Source organism: Xenopus tropicalis, chromosome 7 (genome assembly GCF_000004195.4).
Source record: "Xenopus tropicalis strain Nigerian chromosome 7, UCB_Xtro_10.0, whole genome shotgun sequence".
NCBI classification, from domain to species: Eukaryota; Metazoa; Chordata; class Amphibia; order Anura; family Pipidae; genus Xenopus; species Xenopus tropicalis.
Genome location: NC_030683.2, coordinates 128,381,835 through 128,406,933, shown reverse-complemented (window position 1 = coordinate 128,406,933; position 25,099 = coordinate 128,381,835). Strand labels below are relative to the sequence as shown.

At 39.3% G+C, this 25,099-nt stretch overlaps 1 protein-coding gene across 1 annotated transcript in view; it reads left to right on the top strand.

Annotated features, from left to right (window-relative positions):
- Positions 1-25,099, top strand: part of LOC116412020 — a 388,305-nt gene that overhangs the window by 57,423 nt on the left and 305,783 nt on the right. The window contains exons 54-77 of the mRNA XM_031905216.1: positions 560-583; positions 1,099-1,149; positions 3,046-3,075; positions 3,244-3,297; positions 4,286-4,315; positions 5,769-5,822; positions 6,618-6,641; positions 9,232-9,282; positions 10,185-10,214; positions 11,261-11,314; positions 11,411-11,434; positions 13,720-13,773; positions 14,586-14,609; positions 14,775-14,825; positions 16,500-16,529; positions 18,298-18,351; positions 18,562-18,591; positions 19,376-19,429; positions 20,686-20,709; positions 20,825-20,875; positions 22,171-22,200; positions 23,283-23,336; positions 23,896-23,925; positions 24,718-24,771. Coding sequence (XP_031761076.1) covers positions 560-583; positions 1,099-1,149; positions 3,046-3,075; positions 3,244-3,297; positions 4,286-4,315; positions 5,769-5,822; positions 6,618-6,641; positions 9,232-9,282; positions 10,185-10,214; positions 11,261-11,314; positions 11,411-11,434; positions 13,720-13,773; positions 14,586-14,609; positions 14,775-14,825; positions 16,500-16,529; positions 18,298-18,351; positions 18,562-18,591; positions 19,376-19,429; positions 20,686-20,709; positions 20,825-20,875; positions 22,171-22,200; positions 23,283-23,336; positions 23,896-23,925; positions 24,718-24,771 — 966 coding nt within the window. The remainder of the gene's footprint in view (positions 1-559; positions 584-1,098; positions 1,150-3,045; positions 3,076-3,243; positions 3,298-4,285; positions 4,316-5,768; positions 5,823-6,617; positions 6,642-9,231; positions 9,283-10,184; positions 10,215-11,260; positions 11,315-11,410; positions 11,435-13,719; positions 13,774-14,585; positions 14,610-14,774; positions 14,826-16,499; positions 16,530-18,297; positions 18,352-18,561; positions 18,592-19,375; positions 19,430-20,685; positions 20,710-20,824; positions 20,876-22,170; positions 22,201-23,282; positions 23,337-23,895; positions 23,926-24,717; positions 24,772-25,099) is intronic.

The window sequence follows — 25,099 nt, the reverse complement described above, 5'->3', positions numbered from 1 at the left end:
TGCATTGTGCAATATTATTTAGCCTTTAGTAGTTGCCAAGGAATTCAGTGACTATATAGAAACACAAGGTTCCAGAATGGAAGTTGTCTATGCGGCAGATTTACTAATCCACGAATCCGAATCCTGAAAGGGAAAAAATCGTATTGGAAACGAAAATTCAGCGACTTTTTCATTGCCGTTGAGATATTTCGTATTTGTCTCACCTTTTTCATCGCCGTCACGATTGTATCGTATTTTGCGCGACTATTTTTCTGTATTGAGCGATAGTAAATGGCAGAGATATCCGATTTTTTCGTGACGGCGACGAAAAAGTTGCGGGAAAAAAAAAAAAGTCACAACGGCGACGAAAAAATCGCGGGACATACGAAAAAGCCGCGCCGGTCACGAAAAAGTCGCAAAAATACCGATCATTACAAAAAACCGCATTCGGACACCTTCGGACCGTTCGTGGATTAGTAAATCTCCCCCATACTATGCCTTTAAGGAATAGTGTTTGTTTAATTGAATTTAAGTACTTATTAAATGTAAAAATTATTTCTGATCTTTTGCTTTTGTCTAGAACCAGAAGCTCCGGCTTTTAAAGGTAATTTACAAGTATTTTCATTATCTGGGAAGATATAAATATAAAAAAATAATAATACAGTAATATATTATATAATAATAATAATATAATAATTATAATTATTATTATTATTTTTTATATTATATTATATATATTATATATATATTATATATATTATATTTATTATTATATTTATTTTTATTATTTTTATATATTATATATATTATTATTTATTATTATTATTATTATTATTATTATTATTTAATAATAATAATAATAATAATAATAATAATAATAATAATAATAATAATAATAATAATAATAATGTAATATTATATAAAAAAAGATTGAAAATTAGTATAAAACTGGAATATATTTACCATTATCTTTCATATACAGTAGTGTATTGTACTAATATATTTACTTTTTTTTAAATGTATTTTATTTACAGTTTGACTTTTTTTTTCATAAATAAACTGAATAACATTTGTTTCTTAAGCCAAAGGAAAACCTTATATTTTTCTTTTGCAAAACAGATTGGATCATTCAAATTGCCCGCCCAGGTCAACCAACCAAGTTTAAAGGAAGTGAGTATATAACAGCACAAGATTAGGATCTATGATTCAAAATGCTTGGGACCTGGGGTTTTCTGGATAAGGGGTCTTTCCATACTATAGGATCTATGATTCAAAATGTTTCGCACCTGGGGTCTTCTGGATAAGGGGTCATTCCATAGTATAGGATATATGATTCAACATCATGGATACAGTATAGGAGCTATGGTTCAAAATGCTTGGGACCTGGGGTTTTATGGATAAGGGGTCTTTCCATAGTATAGGATCTATGATTCAAAATGTTTCGCACCTGGGGTCTTCTGGATAAGGGGGTCTTTCCATAGTATAGGATATATGATTCAACATTCTTGGGACCTGGGGTTTTCTGAATAAGGGGTCTTTCCATAGTATAGGATCTATGATTCAAAATGCTTGGGACCTGGGGTCTTCTGGATAGGGGGCCTTTCCACAGTATAGGATCTATGATTCAAAATGCTTTTCACCTTGCGTCTTCTGGATAAGGGATCTTTCCATAAAATAGGATCTATGATTCAAAATGCTTGGGACCTGGGGTCTTCTGGATAGGGGGTCTTTCCATAGTATAGGATCTATGATTCAAAATGCTTGGGACCTGGGGTCTTCTGGATAAGGGGTCTTTCCATAGAATAGGATCTATGATTCAAAATGCTTGGGACCTGGGGTCTTCTGGATAGGGGGTCTTTCCATAGTATAGGATCTATGATTCAAAATTCTTGGGACCTGGGGTCTTCTGGATAAGGGGTCTTTCCATAGAATAGGATCTATGATTCAAAATGCTTGGGACCTGGGGTCTTCTGGATAGGGGGTCTTTCCATAGTATAGGATCTATGATTCAAATTGCTTGGGACCCGGGGTTTTCTGGATACAGTATAGGAGCTATGGTTCAAAATGCTTGGGACCTGGGGTTTTATGGATAAGGGGTCTTTCCATAGTATAGGATCTATGATTCAAAATGTTTCGCACCTGGGGTCTTCTGGATAAGGGGTCTTTCCATAGTATAGGATATATGATTCAACATTCTTGGGACCTGGGGTTTTCTGAATAAGGGGTCTTTCCATAGTATAGGATCTATGATTCAAAATGCTTGGGACCTGGGGTCTTCTGGATAGGGGGCCTTTCCACAGTATAGGATCTATGATTCAAAATGCTTGGGACATGGGGTCTTCTGGATAGGGGGTCTTCTGGATATGGGGTCTTTCCATAGTATAGGATCTATGATTCAAAATGCTTGGGACCTGGGGTCTTCTGGATAAGGGGTCTTTCCATAGTATAGGATCTATGATTCAAAATGCTTGGGACCTGGGGTCTTCTGGATAAGGGGTCTTTCCATAGTATAGGATCTATGATTCAAAATGCTTGGGACCTGGGGTCTTCTGGATAAGGGGTCTTTCCATAGAATAGGATCTATGATTCAAAATGCTTGGGACCTGGGGTGTTCTGGATAGGGGGTCTTTCCATAGTATAGGATCTATGATTCAAATTGCTTGGGACCCGGGGTTTTCTGGATAAGGGGTCTTTCCATAGTCTTTCCTTTCATAATATTATTATAGAGAAAATGTTTTGTTTTTTGTCTTTTTTTTTTTTTATAAAATTACATTTTGACTCTACAAGACATGGCCTCCCCTTCGTCCAGAGTTTTCTGGATTACAGGTTTCTGGATAAGGGATCCCATGCCTGTATTTTCATTTTCCAACCAATGAAGCACAGGGCACGTCTACTAAATATTTTTTTTTTTTTTTTACAAAACCCACATTTTATATGATTGATTTAAGATTTTTCACCTAAATTTAATTTGAAATAAATATAATTGTATAGATTTCAATACATTTTTATATATTCTTATAGATGTTTTTCTTAATGTAACTGTTCCACTTTCTTAATATTTCCTAGAACCTGATGCTCCGGTTCCTGGGAAGAAAGGTAAATTGGAAATAAGTTGGTCATTTGGAACAGTTCGATACTGAAAAAAAAACACCCACAAAAAGTTCTACAAAAAATTATTACGTAGAATGGATTTTATATTTGATTTTGTTAACTTGAAATTTGCCTTTACCTTAGCAAATACTTACCATATCTTTTTATTTTTAGGAGTGTGGGTCATAAATGTGCGATTCCCAACAGAAACCAAACAGTATGAAGGAAGTGAGTATATTCTGGTGCTATCCTGAAGAAGGATCACCTACTGGCTGTGAGACCAACCTGAGAACCTCCATTGATATCAGTAGCAGGAGGGACAGGGAATTATGGGGACAATATGTACATTACCTTCACTTAGGAAGTTGAAGGGATACATCTCAGTGGTGTCCCATTGGGTAGGGCACCAAGAGAGGGCTGACCTGACCTTCTAGATATGCCTCAATGTTCCCAGTGGACATGTCAACAATTTGGCCGATCAATAATGAATAGTTTTCTTGGGAATATCTATTAAATGCACTTTTCCTTATCAGGTCCTCCAGGAAACAATATTTATTTGTCCCTTTCCCCACTCATGTGCTCGTGGTGCCTGGGACTAAGTTGCCACCTACAGTTTCTGAGTATTCCCTCCTTGGCATAAGCCAAAATGGGGAAGGGATTGCTCTCCAGCCATTACCCCCCCCCCCCCACGGAGAGGGACAAGAGGTCTGTTCTTGTGTAGTGATGAGCAAATTTTTTCACCAGGCATAGATTCGCATTTCACCATTGGGGAATTGTTTCATAAAACTTCAGTGAAAAAATTGCCACCAAAAAAGTCACGTCAAATTGGGAGCAGGCGTGTCAAAATAGGTGTGGTTGAATCAAAGGGGCGTGTCAGAATAGGCACAGGCATGACAAATCAGGTGTGGTCTTAGCATAATAGGTATGGTTGCATCAAATTGGGCACGGTTGTGTCAAAATGGACACACCCACGTCAAAATGGGTGTGCCCACAACAAATTAGGTGCAGTCGCATAAAAAAATGCATTTTGCAAAAATTTCATTAATTTTCATTCATTTCATAAATTTTTCTGTCGTTTCACGAATTTTTCACCCAAGCAAAACGAGACAGATTGGCTTATCACTATTCTTATGTAGCTGAACCACCGATTCCTGTAGATTTCACATAGATTTGTCTGCATAATGAACAATTACAAACTCTTTACCTTGTATTGCAGTACCCCGGGCTCCATTAGAAGGTACAGAAGGTAAGATAAATTTCTATTTGTTGTTAGTAAAAAGACCATAGGGTACATTTAATAAAACAAGTAAGTGGAAAGACCATACGGTACGTTTAAAAAAACCAAAAAACAAGTTTAAAATATTTGAAATATAAAAAAATTTAATACATTATATGTAAGTGGAACTTTTTTTTGAATTTACTAATTTAGATAAAGCATTAAATTAGTTCTGCAAAGCTTTATTTGGAATGAGGTAAAGATATATGTTTGTCTCTCCCAATTTTTTGAGATTTATTATTCACAAAAAACATGAAAACTTGAATGGAAAAAAAAATGCCACCTGAAAAATAACAAATTCATAAAAAAGTCAATGGAAATTTTGAATTCATATGAAAAATAGCTTGAATTTTGCTGTCATTGAATATAAAGAGTAGAAGGGGATTTCACTTTACATCACAACTTTGGGGAGTTTTTGCATTTGAGTATTTTTCATAAATAAATGCACATTTTGTAGAGTTTTTGTCATTTTCAAATCTGAAAAAAATTTGGAAATTGGAATTTTGATAGTTTTGCCTCCCTGTTTTATTTCTGTCCCAAGGCTTGTAATTCTGTATACAGGTATGGGACCCATTATCCAGAATGCTCGGGACCAAGGGTATTCCGGATAAGGGGTCTTTCCGTAATTTGGATCTCAGTACCTTAAGTCTACTAAAAAATCAATAAAACATTAATTAAACCCAATAGGATTGTTTTGCATCCAATAAGGATTAATTATATCTTAGTTGGGATCAATTAAAAGGTTCTGTTTTATTTCTACATAGAAAAAGGAAATCAGTTTTAAAATTCTGAATTATTTGATTAAAATGGAGTCTATGGGAGATGGGCTTTCCGTAATTCGGAGCTTTCTGGATAACGGGTTTCCGGATAAGGGGTCCGATACCTGTATAATGTAATAAACAAATCTAAGGTAACTTAGGATAATAACAGTCACAATGCCTAGATACTTATTGCGGGTTAAAGTTTTATTTACAAATATCGTATTACAAAGTAGGGATCTTGTGTGATGATATTTCATTAGGGATGCTCCGAATCCAGGATTTGGTTTGGGATTCGGCCAAGGTACAGTCTTTTTCCACAGGATTTGGATTCGGTCATAGCCATGGTCCTGGCCGAACTGAATCCGAATCCTAAAAATCATGTGACTTTTTGTCACATAAACACAGAAATTTTTCCAAAAATTTCCGACATTTAACCCTTCCAAAACCTAAGTAGCATGTGCTAATTAGGATTCCGATTCGGTTCAGTATTCGGGCGAATCCTTTATGAAGGATTCAGGGGTTCGGCCGAATCCAAAAAAGTGGATTTGGTGCATCACTAATTTATTTACATACCACAGAATTCAAAGAATTTGAATTTTACATTTTAATTCTAAATTAAATAGGAGAATGAGAGAATGAAATGAAATTATTGTTGCATTTAGGAGAGTGGATTGTAGAAACAGAGGAGCCCACAGTGCCGATACCATATGAAGAAAGTGAGTAGATATTTATTAATGCCCCTTATGGAGCATATTTACTAATGTGTACATTTCCTTTTTTTATATTTTGAGATTCTGTACCAACTATTTCCCCATATTCTTTTACAACCCATGCTCTTTTCTGCCGTCAGGTACCTGAGCCTAGGGACCGACAACATACCATATATTTAGGGGCAGATTTATCAAAATGTGAGTTTAGAGCTTAATACATAAAAACTCACCCACGTTCTATTCATTCCTATGGGATATTTTTAAAAGCATATTTATCAAACTTTCACCCATTAATAAATACACTTCTAAAAATCCCACAGGAATGAATAGAACGTGGGGGAGTTTTTATGTATTAAGCTCTAAACTCACATTTTGATAAATCTGCCCCATAGAAAATAAAAGTCACAATACAAGGCATATCAGTAATTAATTAAAATTCACATTACATGGCAGCTCAAAAACGAGTGCAATTTGCATTGGGATTAAAAAATCAGCCCCATAGCACAATGATCATGTGAGTATCACAGATACTCCTTAAAAAATCCAAGATGGTGACCCTCCTATGCGCAACTTTGAAGTCCTGAATCATTAGTCCTGTAGAGATTCTGAAACTTTAGGGGGGATACAGTAAGTTCAGTATAGAAAATATGGCATTTCTACCCACATTTGTTTTTAGAGTTTACTTCTCCTTTAAAATGGGGTCTCATTCACCATCTTTAGCCTGTGTTTTTTTTACAGTACATTAAATGCTTTAATATCATTAAAAATATAAACTTTGTATTTCTTCATTTCTTTTTCTAGAACCTGATGCTCCTTTGTCTAGAGGTACAGTAATGAACAAAATCAGATTATTTTTGGGGTGTTTGGGGTACACAGTGATACTTGTAAACAGAGTAGGATATTCATTTTTTTGTTAATGATTACAATCATAATTGATAATCATTAATTAACTCAATGATTGGTCCATAAAGAACCAATCACCAAGGACCAACTGAACATCATCGATCTTCATAGAAAGCAAATTTACACCCATAAAAAAGTGGAATCAGTCAGTATCATATTGTATAAATATTTATCAAATCTATGGGAAATCTGATTTGACATATTTCATTGATATTGCCTACGGTGGGATTCCATATCTAAGACCACCTAACTCTACCATAGCCATTCTTTGGGTTTTAGGTATTGAAACCCTAAAAAGCTTGGCCAACTTGAAATTGGCCAATCAAGTCAACTTAATTGAATCAAATTTTTAAAAATTCGATGAAAAACTGAAGGGCAAGGAATCACCACTAGTGATGGGCGAAATGTTTCACCAGGCATGGATTCACAGCATTTCACCACTGGCAGATTGTTTTGCGAAACGGATGAAAAAATTTGCTGCGGAAAATTTGCTGCGCATCCCAAAATTGTTGCCAGAATAGTCACGCGTTAAAGGAATAGTCGTGCGTCCAAAAATTGTTGCAAGAATAGCTGCGCATCAAAAGAATAGTCGCCCATCCAAAAATTGTTGCAAGAATAGTCGCTGGCATGAAAAGAATAGTTGCACGTCCAAAAATTGTTGCAGGAATAGAGGCGGGCATCAAAAAAATAGTCGCACATCCAAAAATTGTTGCAAGAATAGTTGCACGTCAAAAGAATAGTCACGCATCCAAAAATTGTCGCACGAATAGTCGCGGGCGTCAAAAAAATAGTTGCAAATCCAAAAATTGTTGCAAGAATAGTTGCGGGCATGAAAAGAATAGTTGCACGTCCAAAAATTGTTGCAGGAATAGACGCGGGCATCAAAAGAATAGTCGCACATCCAAAAATTGTTGCAAGAATAGTTGCACGTCAAAAGAATAGTCACGCATCCAAAAATTGTCGCACGAATAGTCGCGGGCGTCAAAAAAATAGTTGCGCATCCAAAAATTGTCGCAAGAATAGTTGTGGGCGTCAAAAGAATAGTTGCAAGTCCAAAAATTGTTGCAAGAATAGTTGTGGGTGTCAAAAGAATAGTTGCGCATCCAAAAATTGTCGCAAGAATAGTCGCGGGCATCAAAAGAATAGTCGCACATCCAAAAATTGTCGCAAGAATAGTTGCACGTCAAAAGAATAGTCACGCATCCAAAAATTGTCGCACGAATAGTCGCGGGCGTCAAAAAAATAGTTGCAAATCCAAAAATTGTTGCAAAAATAGTTGCGGGCATGAAAAGAATAGTTGCACGTCCAAAAATTGTTGCAGGAACAGACGCGGGCATCAAAAGAATAGTCGCACATCCAAAAATTGTCGCAAGAATAGTTGCACGTCAAAAGAATAGTCACGCATCCAAAAATTGTCGCACGAATAGTCGCGGGCGTCAAAAATATAGTTGCGCATCCAAAAATTGTCGCAAGAATAGTTGCGGGCGTCAAAAGAATAGTTGCAAGTCCAAAAATTGTTGCAAGAATAGTTGTGGGTGTCAAAAGAATAGTTGCGCATCCAAAAATTGTCGCAAGAATAGTTGCGGGCGTCAAAAGAATAGTCGCATATCCAAAAATTGTCGCAAGAATAGTTGCACGTCAAAAGAATAGTCACGCATCCAAAAATTGTCGCAAGAATAGTTGCACGTCAAAAGATTAGTTGCGAGTCCAAAAATTGTTGCAAGAATAGTTGTAGGCGTCAAAAGAATAGTTGCGCATCCAAAAATTGTTGCAAGAATAGTTGCGGGCGTCAAAAGAATAGTCGCATGTCCAAACATTGTCACAAGAATAGTCATGGGTTCCAAAAGAATAGTCGTGAGCAAATTTTTTTTTTCCTGTGCAACATTTTCGTTGTTTCGTAGATTTTTTGCCGTTTCACGAATCTTTTGAAAGATTCACTAAATTTTCGGCAAAGCAAAACGGGACAGATTCGCTCACCACTAATCACCACTTACCACTCAATGCAAATGTTTTATTTAACATAATAACAAATATTGAACTTATTATTAGCAGCAAGTGAATTTTCTCACCAGGCATGGATTCGCAGCGAATTTCCGCATTTCGCCATTGGCAAATTGTTTTGCGAAACTTCCGTGAAAATTCGCTGAGGGAAAATTTGTAGCGCAAATTTTGTTTTTGTTGTGCGACAAATTGGGCGCTGTTGCATCAAAAAAGGGTGCGGTCGCAGAAAAACCCCCCACAGGCGACAAAAAAGATGATTGCGACAAAAAAATCGTGTGACAAATCCGTTTCGTGAATTTTCCACCGTTTCGCGAATTTTATTGCTGTTTCGTGAACTTTATGGCAAAACGAAATGGGACAAATTCGCTCATCACTACTTATTATGAAGTTTGATATTAATCATGTAGCCATGACAATATATTTAGTCTGTATAAATTATATTGACGTTTATGATTGTGTTTTGAGATGGGAGACTGTCACCATCAAAATGCCTATTTTCTTGTGTTTTTAGACTGGATTTTAGAAATTGGAGGTCCAGGGAAGCCAACAAAATACAAAGGGAGTGAGTATTTACATTTGGTTCGTTCCTTTAGCTTATACCAAAGTAAGAGAAACCTGAAAACTGAGTCATAAAAGGCCAAATCCTCTACCAGTTGGTGCTCATGCTGGGTCAACACCTCCACTACTGAAGCTTGGGGGCCACTAGTTTATTTGGATCCCAACATACAGTAACAACACAACTGTAGGTATGAAGCTTGCAAGTCAGCCCATGGACTCTACATGCCCCTGATACTATATATGAAATAGATCCAGCCTAGAATTTTAACCTCCAAGACTTCCAGATGTTGGAGGCATCTACATCTTTCATGGGTGACTCTTGCAATAAAATTGAACATATTATTATCTCTTTAGCCAATGAATAATTGTTTCTCTCCAATACCCTGAAAACTGTATGAAGCACTTACTTAGCCCATGGGAAGAAAGGCATCATATTTGGTCACATGTGTGGAACGCCCAATCAGGCAGGCTAGAAAGCATGATGACCTCCCTCTTAGATGAAGCATCAGTAGGCTATTCTCTTCTCTTAGACTTACTATGGAACATATAGGGTTTGTTGAAACTGCCTCCTGAGATGCCCCCATAGATAGTATTTTGTGGGCAATTTTATTAGAAAAAAAGTCTTACTCTACTCTTACTTTGTGTGTAGGGCATGCTGAAAATATGATATAACCCTACAGCACCCCGTACAAAACTTCATTGTCCATCTTAACCCTTCTGACTCAGTTTAGAACAATGGCATCACCTTATTGTTTTGCAGAGTTATTATTTATAGTATGTGGGTGAATTAGAAATACATCTCCCAGGGTTGCTACCCCAATTCCATATCCCATCAATGTATCTGTTTTCCCTGAACTTTATAATATGGATCGTACCCTAACTTTCATTACTTTATTTTACTCTTAGAACCAATTGCTCCAATATCTGATAAAAAAGGTGAGCTTCAAATCTCCTTCTGGACATGGGGGGGCTGATTTATTAATGCATTAATACTTGTACCTCCGGACTCAAGCATTTGGTTCCCAAAACCACACGTGGGGGCTGATTCATCAAAGTACGAGTTCGAATCCCGAAATGGGTAAAATTCGGATTAGATACGATAATTTTCGATGATCGGAAATGTCACGAAAATGCTTATGAAAAAATCGTATTAGTCACGATAATATCGTATCGCCGATCCGAAAGTCACGAGATTTTCGTATCCAAACGATCGTAAGCAGCGGGAAAACCTTTCTGACTTTGATCCTTCAGTGCATGATTTTGGAAGCCTCCCATAGGGCTCAATGGCACCCAAGGAAAGGCACGGTACCGAAGCTTGAATGAATCCGAAACTTTTGTACTTACGAAATACGATTTTGTCACGTAAATTTTGACGCACAGTACGAAAAAGTCTAGCAAAGTAGCAAAAAAACGTGAAAATACGCACAGTGCGAAAACTAAGGGGCTGATTTACTAATCCACGAATCCGAAAAATTCGGATTGGAAAACGAACATTTTGCGACTTTTTCGTATTTTTGTCGATTTTTTCGTCGCCATTACGACTTTTCCATAAATTGTTGCGACTTTTTCGTAACCATTACGACTTGCGCGAATTGTCGCGACTTTTTCATAGCCATTACAAATTTTGTGAATTGTCGCGACTTTTTCATTGCCATTATGACTTTCGTTAATTGTCACAACTTTTTCATAGCCATTACGACTTGTCGCAACTTTCGTATTGAGAGCTCGAAAAAGTCGCGACAATTCGCGAAAAAGTCGCAAAGTACTGATCATTACTAAAAAAACGCATTCGGACGCTTTTCGGACGTTCGTGGATTAGTAAATGTGCCCCTTAGAAAAAATACGATTTTGTTGTATTCAGATTCTACAACCAATTGGATTGGTAATGCATAATATATGTTTAATTATGTCAGAAATTATTTAGTAATCAGACTTTGTATTAGTCCCAATTTAAAAAATAAATGTTTTATTGTCTAATGCAGGAGTATGGATCATTGAAGTGAAACAGCCGGCGGGGCCAGTACGATATGAAGGAAGTAAGTATATACACAGCCTCCGTTATACACAGTTATTAATCATAATTCATAAAGTTTGAATTTTACAATTTCCTTGTTGCTTCTCTTATTCCACAGTTCCAACTTCCCCATTAACAGACGGTAAGATGAACCTTTGCTGAAATATTATATATATATGATTAAGATGTTGGAGGCAACGGGCAACATAAAACCAATGTTGGAACCTGAAGGACCTTCTGACCACCGGACCTATCATAAGTGTATTATTGTATAAATTAAAGTTGAAATTAAGTGCCTGTGGAGATGGGCAGTACCCCAGAAGGTTGTCCAATGAGTTGATCTAAACCCAATTTGGCCACCAATGTGCTGTGCCGAAAACTGGCCTGATCATAATGTTGGAACCTGAAGGACCTTCTGACCACCGGACCTATCAGAAGGGTATTATTGAATAAATTAAAGGTAAAGTTTGTGCCTGTGGAGCTGGGCAGTACCCCAGAAGGTTGTCCACTGAGTTGATCTAAACCCAATTTGGGTTTAGATCAACTCATTGGACAACCTTCTGGGGTACTGCCCAGTCCCCAGGTGAGTGATCAGATTATTATATGGCAATGGGCTGATGAGGTCCTTTACAACACCATTTTTAATCCTGACCTATAGCTGCTGTATGTGGTCAATATTGATTGGACAGCCACTGGTTTGCCCCCCTACATAGTCCAATAAGCTTTTGATTTGGTGTGGAGGGGTCAAGCTGGCAGCTTATCTTGCCAGTTAATTAAGGAGTGAAACTAGAGCTCACCTTGATCTTCCACAGTGAAATCCTTCCCCTTGCTGTTCAATTCTATGGGTTTATAGGAGCGCATATTTTATAGGGTGAGGGGCAGATTTATCAAAGTACGAAATGAGCTCAGCACATTAAATTCCCCCCCCCCATTCTATTCATTCCTATGGGATTTTTACGAACACTTTTATCAATGGGTGATAGTGAGCGAAACTGTGAAAAAATTCGGCAAAAATCGAAAAATTCACAAAACACAAAAAATTGCACGTCAAATAAAAATTGTTGCGACTGGAAAAAACATGTTGCACGTGTCGAAAAAATGACGCACGGAACAATTTTTTGAATACACGCAACAATGTTTTCTGACACGCACCACTCTGTGTCGTGTAGTGGGGTTTTTCAGTGAAAATTTTTTTTGCGCTCTTTTCACAAAATTTACAAAATGCGGAAATTCATCGCAAATTCATACCTTTGTGAACATTTTTGCGCATCACTAATGGGTGACGGTTAAACTTCAACATTTGATAAAAACTAGTGATGAGCGAATCTGTCTCATTTAGCTTCACTGAAAAATTTGCGAAACTGCTGTAAAAATTCACAAAAGAGCAAAAAAATTTGCAAAACTGAAGTCCATAGGCAACTTTTTGGGGCGTTTTTTCTTGTTTCAAACGCATTAAAGTCAATGGGCATTCTTTTTGCAGCAGCTTTTTTGCCTCTACAACATTTTTGTCTTGCCGACTTTTTTGGAAATTTTTGCCACAGTTTAGCAAAAAAAATTAAAATCCATGCCTGGCGAAAAAACTAGTGATGAGCGAATCTGTCCCGTTTCGCTGCGCGGGAAAATTTTTTCACCATTTCGTGAATGTTGTGAAAGATTCGCGAAGTGGCGAAAAATTCACGAAACGGCGAAAATGTCATGCGTCCAAAAAAATTGTCGCCTACGGCTATTCTTTTGTCGCCCGCGGCTATTCTTTTGTCACTGCGGCTATTATTTTGTCACCCGCAACTATCATTTTGTCGCCCACGGCTATTATTTTGTCGCCCACGGCTATTATTTTGTCGCCCGCGGCTATTCTTTTGTTGCGGGCAACAATTTTTGGACGCATGGTGAATTTTTCCACGAATCCATGCCTGGCGAAACATTTCGCCCATCATTACTCATCACTAATAAATACTCCTCTAAAAATCCCACAGGAATATATAGATAATGGGAGAATGTTACCTTGGTGAGCTGTAATTTCACCCTTTGTTGAATCTGCCCCTAAGAGTAAAAATGTCACTGTTTGATAAATCACCTTTGAAAATTCAATAGAAATGAATAGTGAGTGGAGGAATTTCACTTTGGTGGACTATAGTTTAACTCTTTGATAAATATGGCCAGTGCAGTGGGAAAAAATAACAAAAATAAAAAAATACACCCAAACACATGGGAAGATGCTGTATTTGGGACAATTTATAACACAATAATTTTTTGGTTAGGCAGAGAGAAGTTTTTGAAAATGTAGATTTTACACAGATTCTAAAGTTACAGTATGTTGTGTATAATAATATTATATCTGTCATATCTGTCAATTGATGATATTCCTCATTTAGTAACAAAGAAGAATAATTAGATTCATAACTTTAATTGTTTTATTGCCTTGTTTAGGAGACTGGGTTGTAGAAACAGAGGATTCAACAATGCCGGTGCTTTATGAAGAGAGTAAGTATTATAAGGGATAATGTACCCCCTACTGTAAATGATAAGGATATTAGCAGTCACTGAGGGGTTCTGTGCCCCCCATATAAAGGCACAAGGCTGCAGGCTGAGTTATACAGGGAACTCTGAGTATCACTCATGTATTATAAGGGATAATGTACCCCCTACTGTAAATGATAAGGATATTAGCAGTCACTGAGGGGTTCTGTGCCCCCCATATAAAGGCAAAAGGCTGCAGGCTGAGTTATACAGGGAACTCTGCGTATCACTCATGTATTATAAGGGATAATGTACCCCCTACTGTAAATGATAAGGATATTAGCAGTCACTGAGGGGTTCTGTGCCCCCCATATAAAGGCACAAGGCTGCAGGCTGAGTTATACAGGGAACTCTGAGTATCACTCATGTATTATAAGGGATAATGTACCCCCTACTGTAAATGATAAGGATATTAACAGTCACTGAGGGGTTCTGTGCCCCCCATATAAAGGCACAAGGCTGCAGGCTGAGTTATACAGGGAACTCTGAGTATCACTCATGTATTATAAGGGATAATGTACCCCCTACTGTAAATGATAAGGATATTAGCAGTCACTGAGGGGTTCTGTGCCCATATAAAGGCACAAGGCTGTAGGCTGAGTTATACTTACTTTTTCTTATTTAAGAGAAAATACCTCATCTAACAAGGTTTTATTCCCCAAAACCCTGCTGAGCAATAATAATTCTGCCCCCTGGATTCCCCCAAAATGACATATTTAAGAGAAACACGACGGCAGAAAGTGCAGTAACTGGTTCCCATTTATATTTCCTTCCAGAACCGGGAGCTCCAGTGTTTACAGGTAAATAACAAACTGGGGATATATAGTTATTAAGATAATAACCCAACACTTTCTTGTATACAATTTATTAAATGTTTGGACCACGTAATATATTTTATTGAATACATTTATCCCATTCACATATTTCATATTTTTTACTTTCACAATGTTTTATTTTGTATTTAGATTGGATCATAGAAATAGGACACCCAGGCCAGCCATCACGATTCAAAGGGAGTAAGTATATAAATATGCTTGGATCAAACCTTACAATGAAGCCTATAATGGGGGCTCATTTATTAACACTGGGCAAATCTGCCCATGGGCAGTAACCCATAGCAACTAATCAGAGACTGGCTTTATTCAGCCAGCTGCAGGTAGAACAAAGAATGCAACAGTTTGATTGGTTGCCATGGGTTAGTTTCCATGGGCTAATTTGCCCAATGTTGATAAATGACTGCCATTGTGTGGATAGGTAGGTCAGCAGAACAGAAGCATAGTAACATAGTAAGTTGGGTTGAAAAAAGACATATGTCCATCACGTTCAACCATAATGCCTATATATAACCTGCCTAACTGCTAGTTGCCCCAGAGGAAGGCAAAAACCCCATCTGAAGCCTCTCTAATTTGCCGCTCAATATAAGGAAAGCTAGCTTGCCTCTGCACCCCAGCTTGTACTCAGCCAATGGGCTTCCAGGGGCAGATACATTTCCACTACGTAGGGTGTGATCTTTTGGGGTTTTTAAAAAATTACATTTGTAGAACTGCCGTGGTCCATGACCCTAACTAGTAAGGGGCCCCTTAGAACAGTGGTTCTCAACCTGTGGGTTGGGACCCCTTTGGGGGCCGAACGACCCTTTCACAGGGGTCACCTAAGACCATCAGAAAACACATATTTCCGATGGTCTTGGGAATAATTTTATGGTTGGGGGTCACCACAACATGAGGAGCTGTATTAAAGGGTCGCAGCATTAGGAAGGTTGGGAACCAATCAGAACCAAAGGAAGTGTAGTGAAGGGGCCATGACAGGGCTAGGAAGGGGACCCAAGAAGAGGTTCTACCCAAGGGGTTATGGGAAGTCTAGTGTTGCACGGGATTTAATAAGGGATAGGAAGAAAAAGAGTAAATGAGCAGGGGAGGTGGAGTCAGGCACCATTTTACCTTAGCAGGCCCCTCCCTCCCTTGTGTGATATCAGTAGGGAGTATATGGCGTAAATAGTCGCAGCCAAATAGAAAAACATGGTGGAAGTTGTTTAAGTCCAGTGTCAGACTGGGACCCCAGGGGCCCACCAGAAAATCTTGGACCCTAGGCCCACTCTCCAAACTACTGTTCCTCCTTTCCTCACCCATTCTCCTAGTCTCTTTTATTTCCATGCTAGCATCTATCCTTCCATCTATTTCTATTCTTTCTTCCCATTCACAAATAGGGAATGACCATGAAACAGGCCAAATGGTCAGGAGCAGGAGGGCCCACTGACACCTGGGGCCCACTGGGAGTTTTCCTGGTATGTTGGTGGGCCAGTCCCCCAGTTTGAGGCTAGGGGGTTGGGGATAGCAGCCACTGTTAGAAGGGGCTTGGTTAAATAAAAGGGGGCTGGTCTCAAAGTTTGGATTGTGGGGACTGGGGATCTTCAGAAAAGTAGCCTTCAGCGGCTATCGGTGCGGATCTGGTTATTAAGGTTGGCTGCGGCCTTTCCAACCCATAATCTAAGTCTGCCCAAGTAACTTGGTTAGAAGGTTTTTAATGGTGGTCAATAACGAGGGGTCCCAAACTAGACGCTGCCCATATCAAATGAAATTCCAAGATTGTATAGTATATTTTTTTCTGCAGCTCCCAATCTACAGCACTAGGTCTAAAACAAGTCTTTGACGTGTTACAAAAGTTATTTATTCACTTTCATGTCTTTACAGAACCCATTGCCCCAGTTCCGGGGAAGAAAGGTAAGTTCTACATGTGTCTACATGTATTGAAATTTTATAGAACCACTTCAGCTTTTTCAGGCAGCTACTGCCCTAGTTATTATCTTATCTCTAGGTCATATATGATGCAGCTTCTCCTATTTCTGCTACTGGGTGCTATTCTCCTACTTACCACTAGGTGGTACGAGCATTTTTTAGCTGTTCGCACAGTTTCTGATGCTATATTTCTGCAGAATGCTGGGAATCTACTCCAGCCTTATGGTAACCTGCTTTTAGAAAGGCAAGATAGACTCACAATGCTTTGCATGTATCAACCACAGCTCTATTCTTTTGTAATTAAGGAAATTGCTGACAGACAGGGACCTTTTGAACACCATTTTCTAGGGTTGCCAATTCTGCCGGCTCTTTTTGCCTGGCAGGGAGCGGTGATGTCATGGGGGCAGGGGAAGAGGTGGGGCTGTGAAATCACAGGGGTGGGGAAGAGGTGGGGCTGTGACTTACAGGGGTGGGGAAGAGGAGGGGCTGTGACATTACAGGGGCGGGAAAGAGGTGGGACTGTGACTTACAGGGGTGGGGAAGAGGTGGGGCTGTGACATCACAGGGGTGGGGAAGAGGTGGGACTGTGACTTACAGGGGTGGGAAAGAGGTGGGGCTGTGACATCACAGGGGTGGGGAAGAGGTGGGACTGTGACTTACAGGGGTGGGAAAGAGGTGGGGCTGTGACTTACAGGGGTGTGAAAGAGGTGGGGCTGTGCCAATTCTGCTGGCTCTTTTCGCCTGGCAGGGAGCGGTGATGTCATGGGGGCAGGGGAAGAGGTGGGGCTGTGACATCACAGGGGTGGGGAAGAGGTGGGGCTGTGACGTACAGGGGTGGGGAAGAGGAGGGGCTGTGACATTACAGGTGTGGGGAAGAGGAGGGGCTATGACATTACAGGGGTGGGGAAGAGGAGGGGCTGTGACATTACAGGGGCGGGGAAGAGGAGGGGCTGTGACATTATAGGGGTGGGGCTGTGACATTACAGGGGTAGGGAAGAGGTGGGGCTGTGACATTAAAGGGGTGGGGAAGAGGTGGGGCTGTGACATTACAGGGGTAGGGAAGAGGTGGGGCTGTGACATTACAGGGGTGGGGAAGAGGTGCGGCTGTGACTAACAGGGGCAGGGAAGAAGTGGGGCTGTGATATCACAGGGGTGGGGCTACGACGCAGCAATTGGCCAATCACCACCTCAATCTCAATGAGTCCTGCCGGTTTTCCTAATTTGGAAAACCTGACAGGAGGTTTTGACCCAGACAGCCCTTCCGAGAACCGGGCTGTCTGGATCAGAACCAGAAAGGGGGAAACTTACTGTTTTCCCTGGAAAGCAGCAGCAGTCAGAAGCTCCATGTACTTTAGCCCTCAAAGTGAATTGGAAACAACATAGATAGGTCTGTCCATTTCTAAACCTGCCAACATACACAATTGTGTCTCCATTGAGACCATTGCTCTCCGGCCTTGCTGAGCAGACAAGCCTCTTTTCACTCAAAGCTCAACTTAAGGGACTGGAGGAATCCTGGAAAATAACTAAAATGGCTTCCCTGTTGCCTTGATTTTGAAGGTCAATGGATTAAAAATGGTTTTTAGACCAGGAATTTGCTTGTGAAGCAATAAAAACCAATGAAAACCACCTTTACCAGTGGACTCAATTAACCATTTACAGACCCACTGTACTACCATATATAGGTATATATAATATAATGGTTTAAGTGATTCTTTCTCTATCTGAATAAAGGCAAATGTATGTTTCTGTTCAGGTTATTGGGTTATAGAAGTGAGAATGCCAACAGGAACAGTACGATACCAAGGGAGTAAGTACTTACTACTATGCCTTGTATATCTGTATTCATTTACAGCTCTAATATGAGAAATAGTATCTAATAATGCCCATTATATGCTGCATTATATGTAGGTAAATGTATTGCTTTAGGTGTTATCAGGGCAATTACAACCGTTCTATTTGCAATACAAAATATGTTCATAATTCAAGACAAGTAACTGTTTGATTCTCTGTTCTGTAGAACCTGTATCTCAGTTACCCGGCACCGAAGGTAATATATACAGTCATTGGCTATGGTTTTAGGAAGAGTCAGTTGCTCATTATGGATATTGAAGGGTTACAGAGATCACTAATATGAATTTCTTTCATCTAAATAAACCATTTTCATATAAATATACTTATTTAGCAGTATGTGCCATTGGGTAATCCTAAATAGGAAACTGCCATTTTAAGTACTAAGGGCCGCCCCCTGGGATCATAGGAGTCACAGTGCACACAAACAAGCCAAGGCACACATACATGCTAGGCCCCATCAGCCAATGAATGGGCAGAGTTCTGCCTTTTGCTCCCACACTACTTCCTGTTACAGTTAGAGCTGCATCACTTCCTGTCAGCTGATCTCTGAGGGAGCACACAGCCCATCACTAAATGGCGGCTCAAGGGAAAGGATATAAAGGGGCAATAGTTACTGATATGGGCAGCAGTTCCCCCCATGTTTGGTCCTTGTCAGGTAGATCATTAGATTCCCAGTGTACAGAGAATCCCCCTGCATAATTGACTCCTTCTAACAAAACAGTCACAACAAAGGGAAAAGGGAAAGGACTTTATACTGGGAATCTAATTATTTACCTGGCAAGGAGCAAATATGTAAGAGCTTCAGTTTTGAGATCTGTTTAGCTTAAATAATGACAAACCTATAGGAAAAAATATGTTCAGCACAAACCCGCTAGTTATATAGTTAATATGAGGAACAGGTAGATAGAGGATTTGAAAAGGAAGTTTCAGTATAACTTTCAGCTGAATCCAGTACAAATGCTTATTATTGTTTTGTTTAGGAGAATGGGTTGTAGAGACAGAGGAGCCAACTGTTCCGGTACCGTATACAGAAAGTGAGTAGATAATTAAGACTGAAATATCTCATGTTATTGTCCTAATAAATCAGTGGGCTCAGCTGGGGCGGTGAGGGGCAACTTGAGCCAGTTTGGACTATTCTGGTAATTATTTGTGATCAAAACAATATACAGGTATGGGACCTATTATCCAGAATGCTCAGGGCCTGGGGTTTTCCAGATAAGGATTTTGTTCATAATTTGGGTCTTCATAAGTCAAATCTACTGAAATATTATTTAAACATTAAATAAACCCAATAGGGCTGTTCTGCCCCCAATAAGGGGTAATTATATCTTAGTTGGGATCAAGTACAGGTACTGTTTTATTATTACAGAGAAAAGGGAATCATTTAACCATTAAATAAACCCAATAGGGCTGTTCTGCCCCAATAAGGGGTAATTATATCTTAGTTGGGATCAAGTACAGCTACTGTTTTATTATTACAGAGAAAAGGGAATCATTTAACCATGAAATAAACCGAATAGGACTGTTCTGCCCCAATAAGGGGTAATTATATCTTAGTTGGGATCAAGTACAGGTACTGTTTTATTATTACAGAGAAAAGGGAATCATTTAACCATTAAATAAACCCAATAGGGCTGTTCTGCCCCCAATAAGGGGTAATTATATCTTAGTTGGGATCAAGTACAGGTACTGTTTTATTATTACAGAGAAAAGGGAATCATTTAACCATTAAATAAACCCAATAGGGCTGTTCTGCCCCAATAAGGGGTAATTATATCTTAGTTGGGATCAAGTACAGGTACTTATTTATTATTACAGAGAAAAGGGAATCATTTAACCATGAAATAAACCCAATAGGGCTGTTCTGCCCCCAATAAGGGGTAATTATATCTTAGTTGGGATCAAGTACAGGTACTGTTTTATTATTACAGAGAAAAGGGAATCATTTAACCATGAAATAAACCCAATAGGGCTGTTCTGCCCCCAATAAGGGGTAATTATATCTTAGTTGGGATCAAGTACAGGTACTGTTTTATTATTACAGAGAAAAATGTGAATTATTTGATTGAAATGCAGTCTATGAGAGATGGCCTTGCTATAATTCAGAGCTTTTTGGATAACTAGTTTATGGATAATGGATCCCATATCTGTAAAAGGAAAGGGTACTTGTTTTTTTCAGTATACCCAGGCAAGAAATTATTTAGTATATCAGCAACAGTCTCTCTTTATACATAACACCTAATAGTAAAATGATTAATGGAATATTATTGTTTTTTATTTATTTTCCTAGAACCTGACGTTCCATTATATACAGGTAAGTTACAGATTCGGGAGGGGCTTGAAGGTCACATGACAGGAAGTCATTCAATCTTACCTACAATCCTGTTGCTTTTTATGTGACACTGACAAATATATCATTTACTTTTCAGATTTCATCATAGAAATAGGAGGTCCGGGCAAACCAACTAAATTCAGAGGGAGTAAGTATACAAAGTATTCCTGACCCCCAACCATAAAATTATTCCTAAGACCCAAAGGGGTCCCGACCCACAGGTTGAGAACCTCGGATCTAGACCAAACATGTAGATGTTTACATCAGGGATTATCTATGAGAGGGATCCCCAACCTTTTTTTTACTAGTGAGGGATGTGCAGGCCGGCCTATGGGTTTTCTCCACCATTTGGGGGGGTTCAGGCCGACACACACAGCAAATATGCGACCTAACTGTTCCCCTCTTCCGACTTTGACAGCATCTATTTATAGACGTGCACTTGCTCCGCCCCCTCCATGATGTCAGAGGCGGGGCTGGTCAGGCTTGGGTATATGAATGGACACAGCTCAGAATTTTTTTTTGACCCGCATCGTAAGCCATACAAGTTTGATAGAAGTTCTTTGGAGATGCCAAATAAGGGTTGTGATTGGCTATTTAGTAGCCCTATGGGGACTCCTTGCCTGCAAGAGTCTCTGGTTGGAGTAAAACTGCTTCTCTATGCTTCCAAAACTAGTCTCCAATAGTGATGGGCGAAATGTTTCACCAGAGATGGATTCGCAGCAAATTTCTGCGTTTCGCCATTGGCGGATTGTTTTGTGAAACGGGCAAAAAAATTCACAGCAGAAAAATTTGCAGTGCGTCCAACAATTGTCGCAAGAATATTCACGGGCGTCAAAAGAATAGTCATGCATCCAAAAATTGTCGCAAGAATAGTCGCGGGCATCAAAAGAATAGTCATGCATCCAAAAATTGTCGCAAGAATAGTCGCGGGCGTCAAAAGAATAGTCACGCATCCAAAAATTGTCGCAAGAATAGTCATGGGCATCAAAAGAATAGTCACACATCCAAAAATTGTTGCAAGAATAGTTGTGGGCGTCAAAAGAATAGTCACACATCCAAAAATTGTTGCAACATTTTCACCGTTTCACGAATTTTTTGCCGTTTCGCAAATTTTTCGCCGTTTCGCGAATCTTTTTGAATTTTTCAGGACAGATTCGCTCATCACTAGTCTCCAAGCCAGACATTTCAAAATGGCACCTACTTAGAAGCCACTGGGAGCAACATCCAAGGGGCTGGGGAGCAATATGGTTGGGCATCGCTGATCCTATAAGACCTATAAGACATTTTGTCAATTTTTTGCACTTTCCACATTGCCTCCCCTTATTACAGAATTGCCTCGTACCTCTGCTCTCCATTGACCGTCTACTGTTGACAATTTCTACAATTAAGATTTTATTCTTCTTTTAAATGGTAACTAACTATTTTTTTTTTGTCGTTCTAAAGGACCTGTTGTGCCACTTCCTGGAAGAAAAGGTACGACCGAAATGTGATAATCTGGCGATAAGAATTTCCATTGGACTTCAGCTGTATTTGTGTGAAATTCTAATCAGTTCAATGTTTAGCTTTACTTAAGGGAAAGTATTCATTTGAAAGGGGGCTGTGACATTGTATTAGGCCAGGGGTTGGCAAACTTTTTGGCTCAGGGGCCACATTGACTTACTGACGGGCCAGGCCGGCGTTACGCCGTTTCCACTCGTCAGTCCCCAGACACCAAATCTGATGTGATGAGACTTACGGAGTCGGCGAGTCGGATTACAACGGGCGGAAGTGGCCCGCGGGCCGTAGTTTGCCCACCCCTGCATTAAGCAGTTCATAAAACAGAAGATAATTGATTTAAAATGTCACATTATGTGCCTCTTCTGTATTGAATTTCACAAGTTCTAGAAGGTCCCTCCTGAGCTACCTACCTCTGCCTCCAACTGTGCTCAGTGGCCTAGGGGGGCCAGGGGCACTCAGATCTTCTGCATTGCAGGACGCCCATCTATTTAGCTGCACATTTTGTTCATTTCACTTGCTACCAAATTTCTCTGCACTGAACTAGAGGAACCCCTACTACCAAACACAAATGCAGACACCTTCTCCCCCTCCAAACCAACAACAATATAATGGAATGCATGGAGGGTAATGGGATTGTGTTGCCTAAAAGCAGTAAGGGAAGGTGAGGCATAACCCACTCTTCTTATTGAAGGCCACAAGGACATGGTGGGTCCAGAAGGGAATCATAGTATTCAGACAAAGTTAGGGTCCACATAATCTGCTCGGCTCTAGTTATGCCTCAGAAAGGGGCCAACTGACCAACTGGGTAAGGCATATAGGGTGTGTTTTACTGGGGTCACAACTGATGTCTTCTCCCTGGAACTGTCTCACAGGACATGCCTAGTTCTCATTTGGGCATTGCCAGAGGAATTGTGAATCAGTAATAATGTTTAGTAGCTCAGGAGGTATCTCATGAAGTTCATTTGAGGCCGTACCCATTTCCCTAGTTACAATAGCAGTAATATCAAGTGCTGTTTGGCTTCTACTGTGTCATTCATGTTTCCTATTGTTTTATTCAGGAATATGGGTCATAGAAGTCAGATTCCCAACAGGAATTGAGCTATATGAAGGGAGTAAGTATAAACATGATTGGTCCACAGTTACTCCTTGTTTTGTATATGTAAAAACAAACATGGTTACTTTGACTGATCTCTGTCATGTTAAGGCTGATATTATACCCTGCAAATCTTACCACAAATCAGACATAATGAACATATTATTATTATTATTATTGCCCCTTATTTATACTGAGATGAAATGTGACCCAGTCCCGGCCCTGCGGAGCTTACAGTTCCCAGTTACACACATACTGTCAGTTTGGGCCACAGGTAAGTGACTGGCAGGTAGGAGCCTCTGTGCTGTATAACCCTGGTAATATACTGTATGTATTTGGCATGATGAATAGTCATCGTACCACATAAACCAGCACCATCTTGTAACCAGGAACCAACCTCTACATCTAATATACAGTATTATGGGATGTTTGGAGTAAAAAATATAATAGATATTTAAAACCTCAATAACAATAATGCAATTTCCAAGTAAAACATTATATTCGGTAGGTTTGTTTTAATCTGTGGTGTAAATAATAATAATCTCAGCATTAACTGAGTGATCTTCCCTTTTCTGTAGAACCTATATCTCCAATCCCCGGGACGGATGGTAAGTGGAAGAAATATTTAGCTTATTTTAATACTGAAATATTAAATATTACAAGAATTGACAGGCACTGGAGCAGATTTAGAAGATTTGCAAAATTAAACCATGTATTTATTGAAAAACCATTTTGACTAAACTATTATTCATTGATTTACTTTTTATTGAGATGATTGGCCACATGGGTAACTAACCTACTGGCCTATCAGTCAGATATTATACAATACGGCCACTCATGGGGAGGCAGATTTAGCAAAATTCTAATTTGATTTGATTTATTTTTTGAAAAAACTAAAAAAAAATCTTCATTACATGCTCGTATGTTAAAAGCTCAATGTAAAATGCCACTATATGACAATAAAATTGCATTCCACCCTTCACTTTCTATGAGTCTGCAAAATCCTGCCTTATTTAGAAACATCTGAATTAAAAAAAAAAAAGAAATTCTCATTAGGCCTCCACATTTGTTTGGTTTAAGTCTTTTTCCCAAGACAAGGTGGTTGTGGTTGCCAATAAGGATCTGGCATATGGCATTTCTACCTTTACTCCTGGCCTTCCAACCTCAGAGTTATGTAGGCATACACGGCTACTGGCTGGTCACTAAATGAGAGGATCCCAGCTTTATTTGTCCACTTGAGCTTTGGCCCAAATAGAGCAGATCCAATCATTGGGCTGAGAGCCCAGGCCGACCTGTCAGGATAGGACCGCATCAACTTTATCCAATATATTCAATATATTTAGCTTTAATTTCTGCCCTGCAGCTTGAGATACAGGCAATTTGTTTTGTTTTGTGTTTAGGAGACTGGGTAGTAGAAACAGAACATTCAACTATGCCGGTGCCATTTGAAGAGGGTGAGTAGAAGTGATATATATATATATAGACCAGTCTAATTCATAATTATGTAGATGCTACATGGCCTATCAACAGCAAAGGTTACTTAATGAAAAATAAATCATAATAGACAAGGTTTAACTGCTATTATTATTCTCTTGTAAAGAAACTGTAAAAAAATGTAATATGTTTCCCTAGTCTACATAGTCTCTTCCTGCATCCATAGCTTACTGTGTGCCCAGAACATTCCTTCTCTGTATATTTGTATTTATACATATGGGTAGGGGGTGCCATAGTGTTTCCCTTAGACAGTACAGTATGGGGGTGGAGCTTATTGTGTGCCCAGAA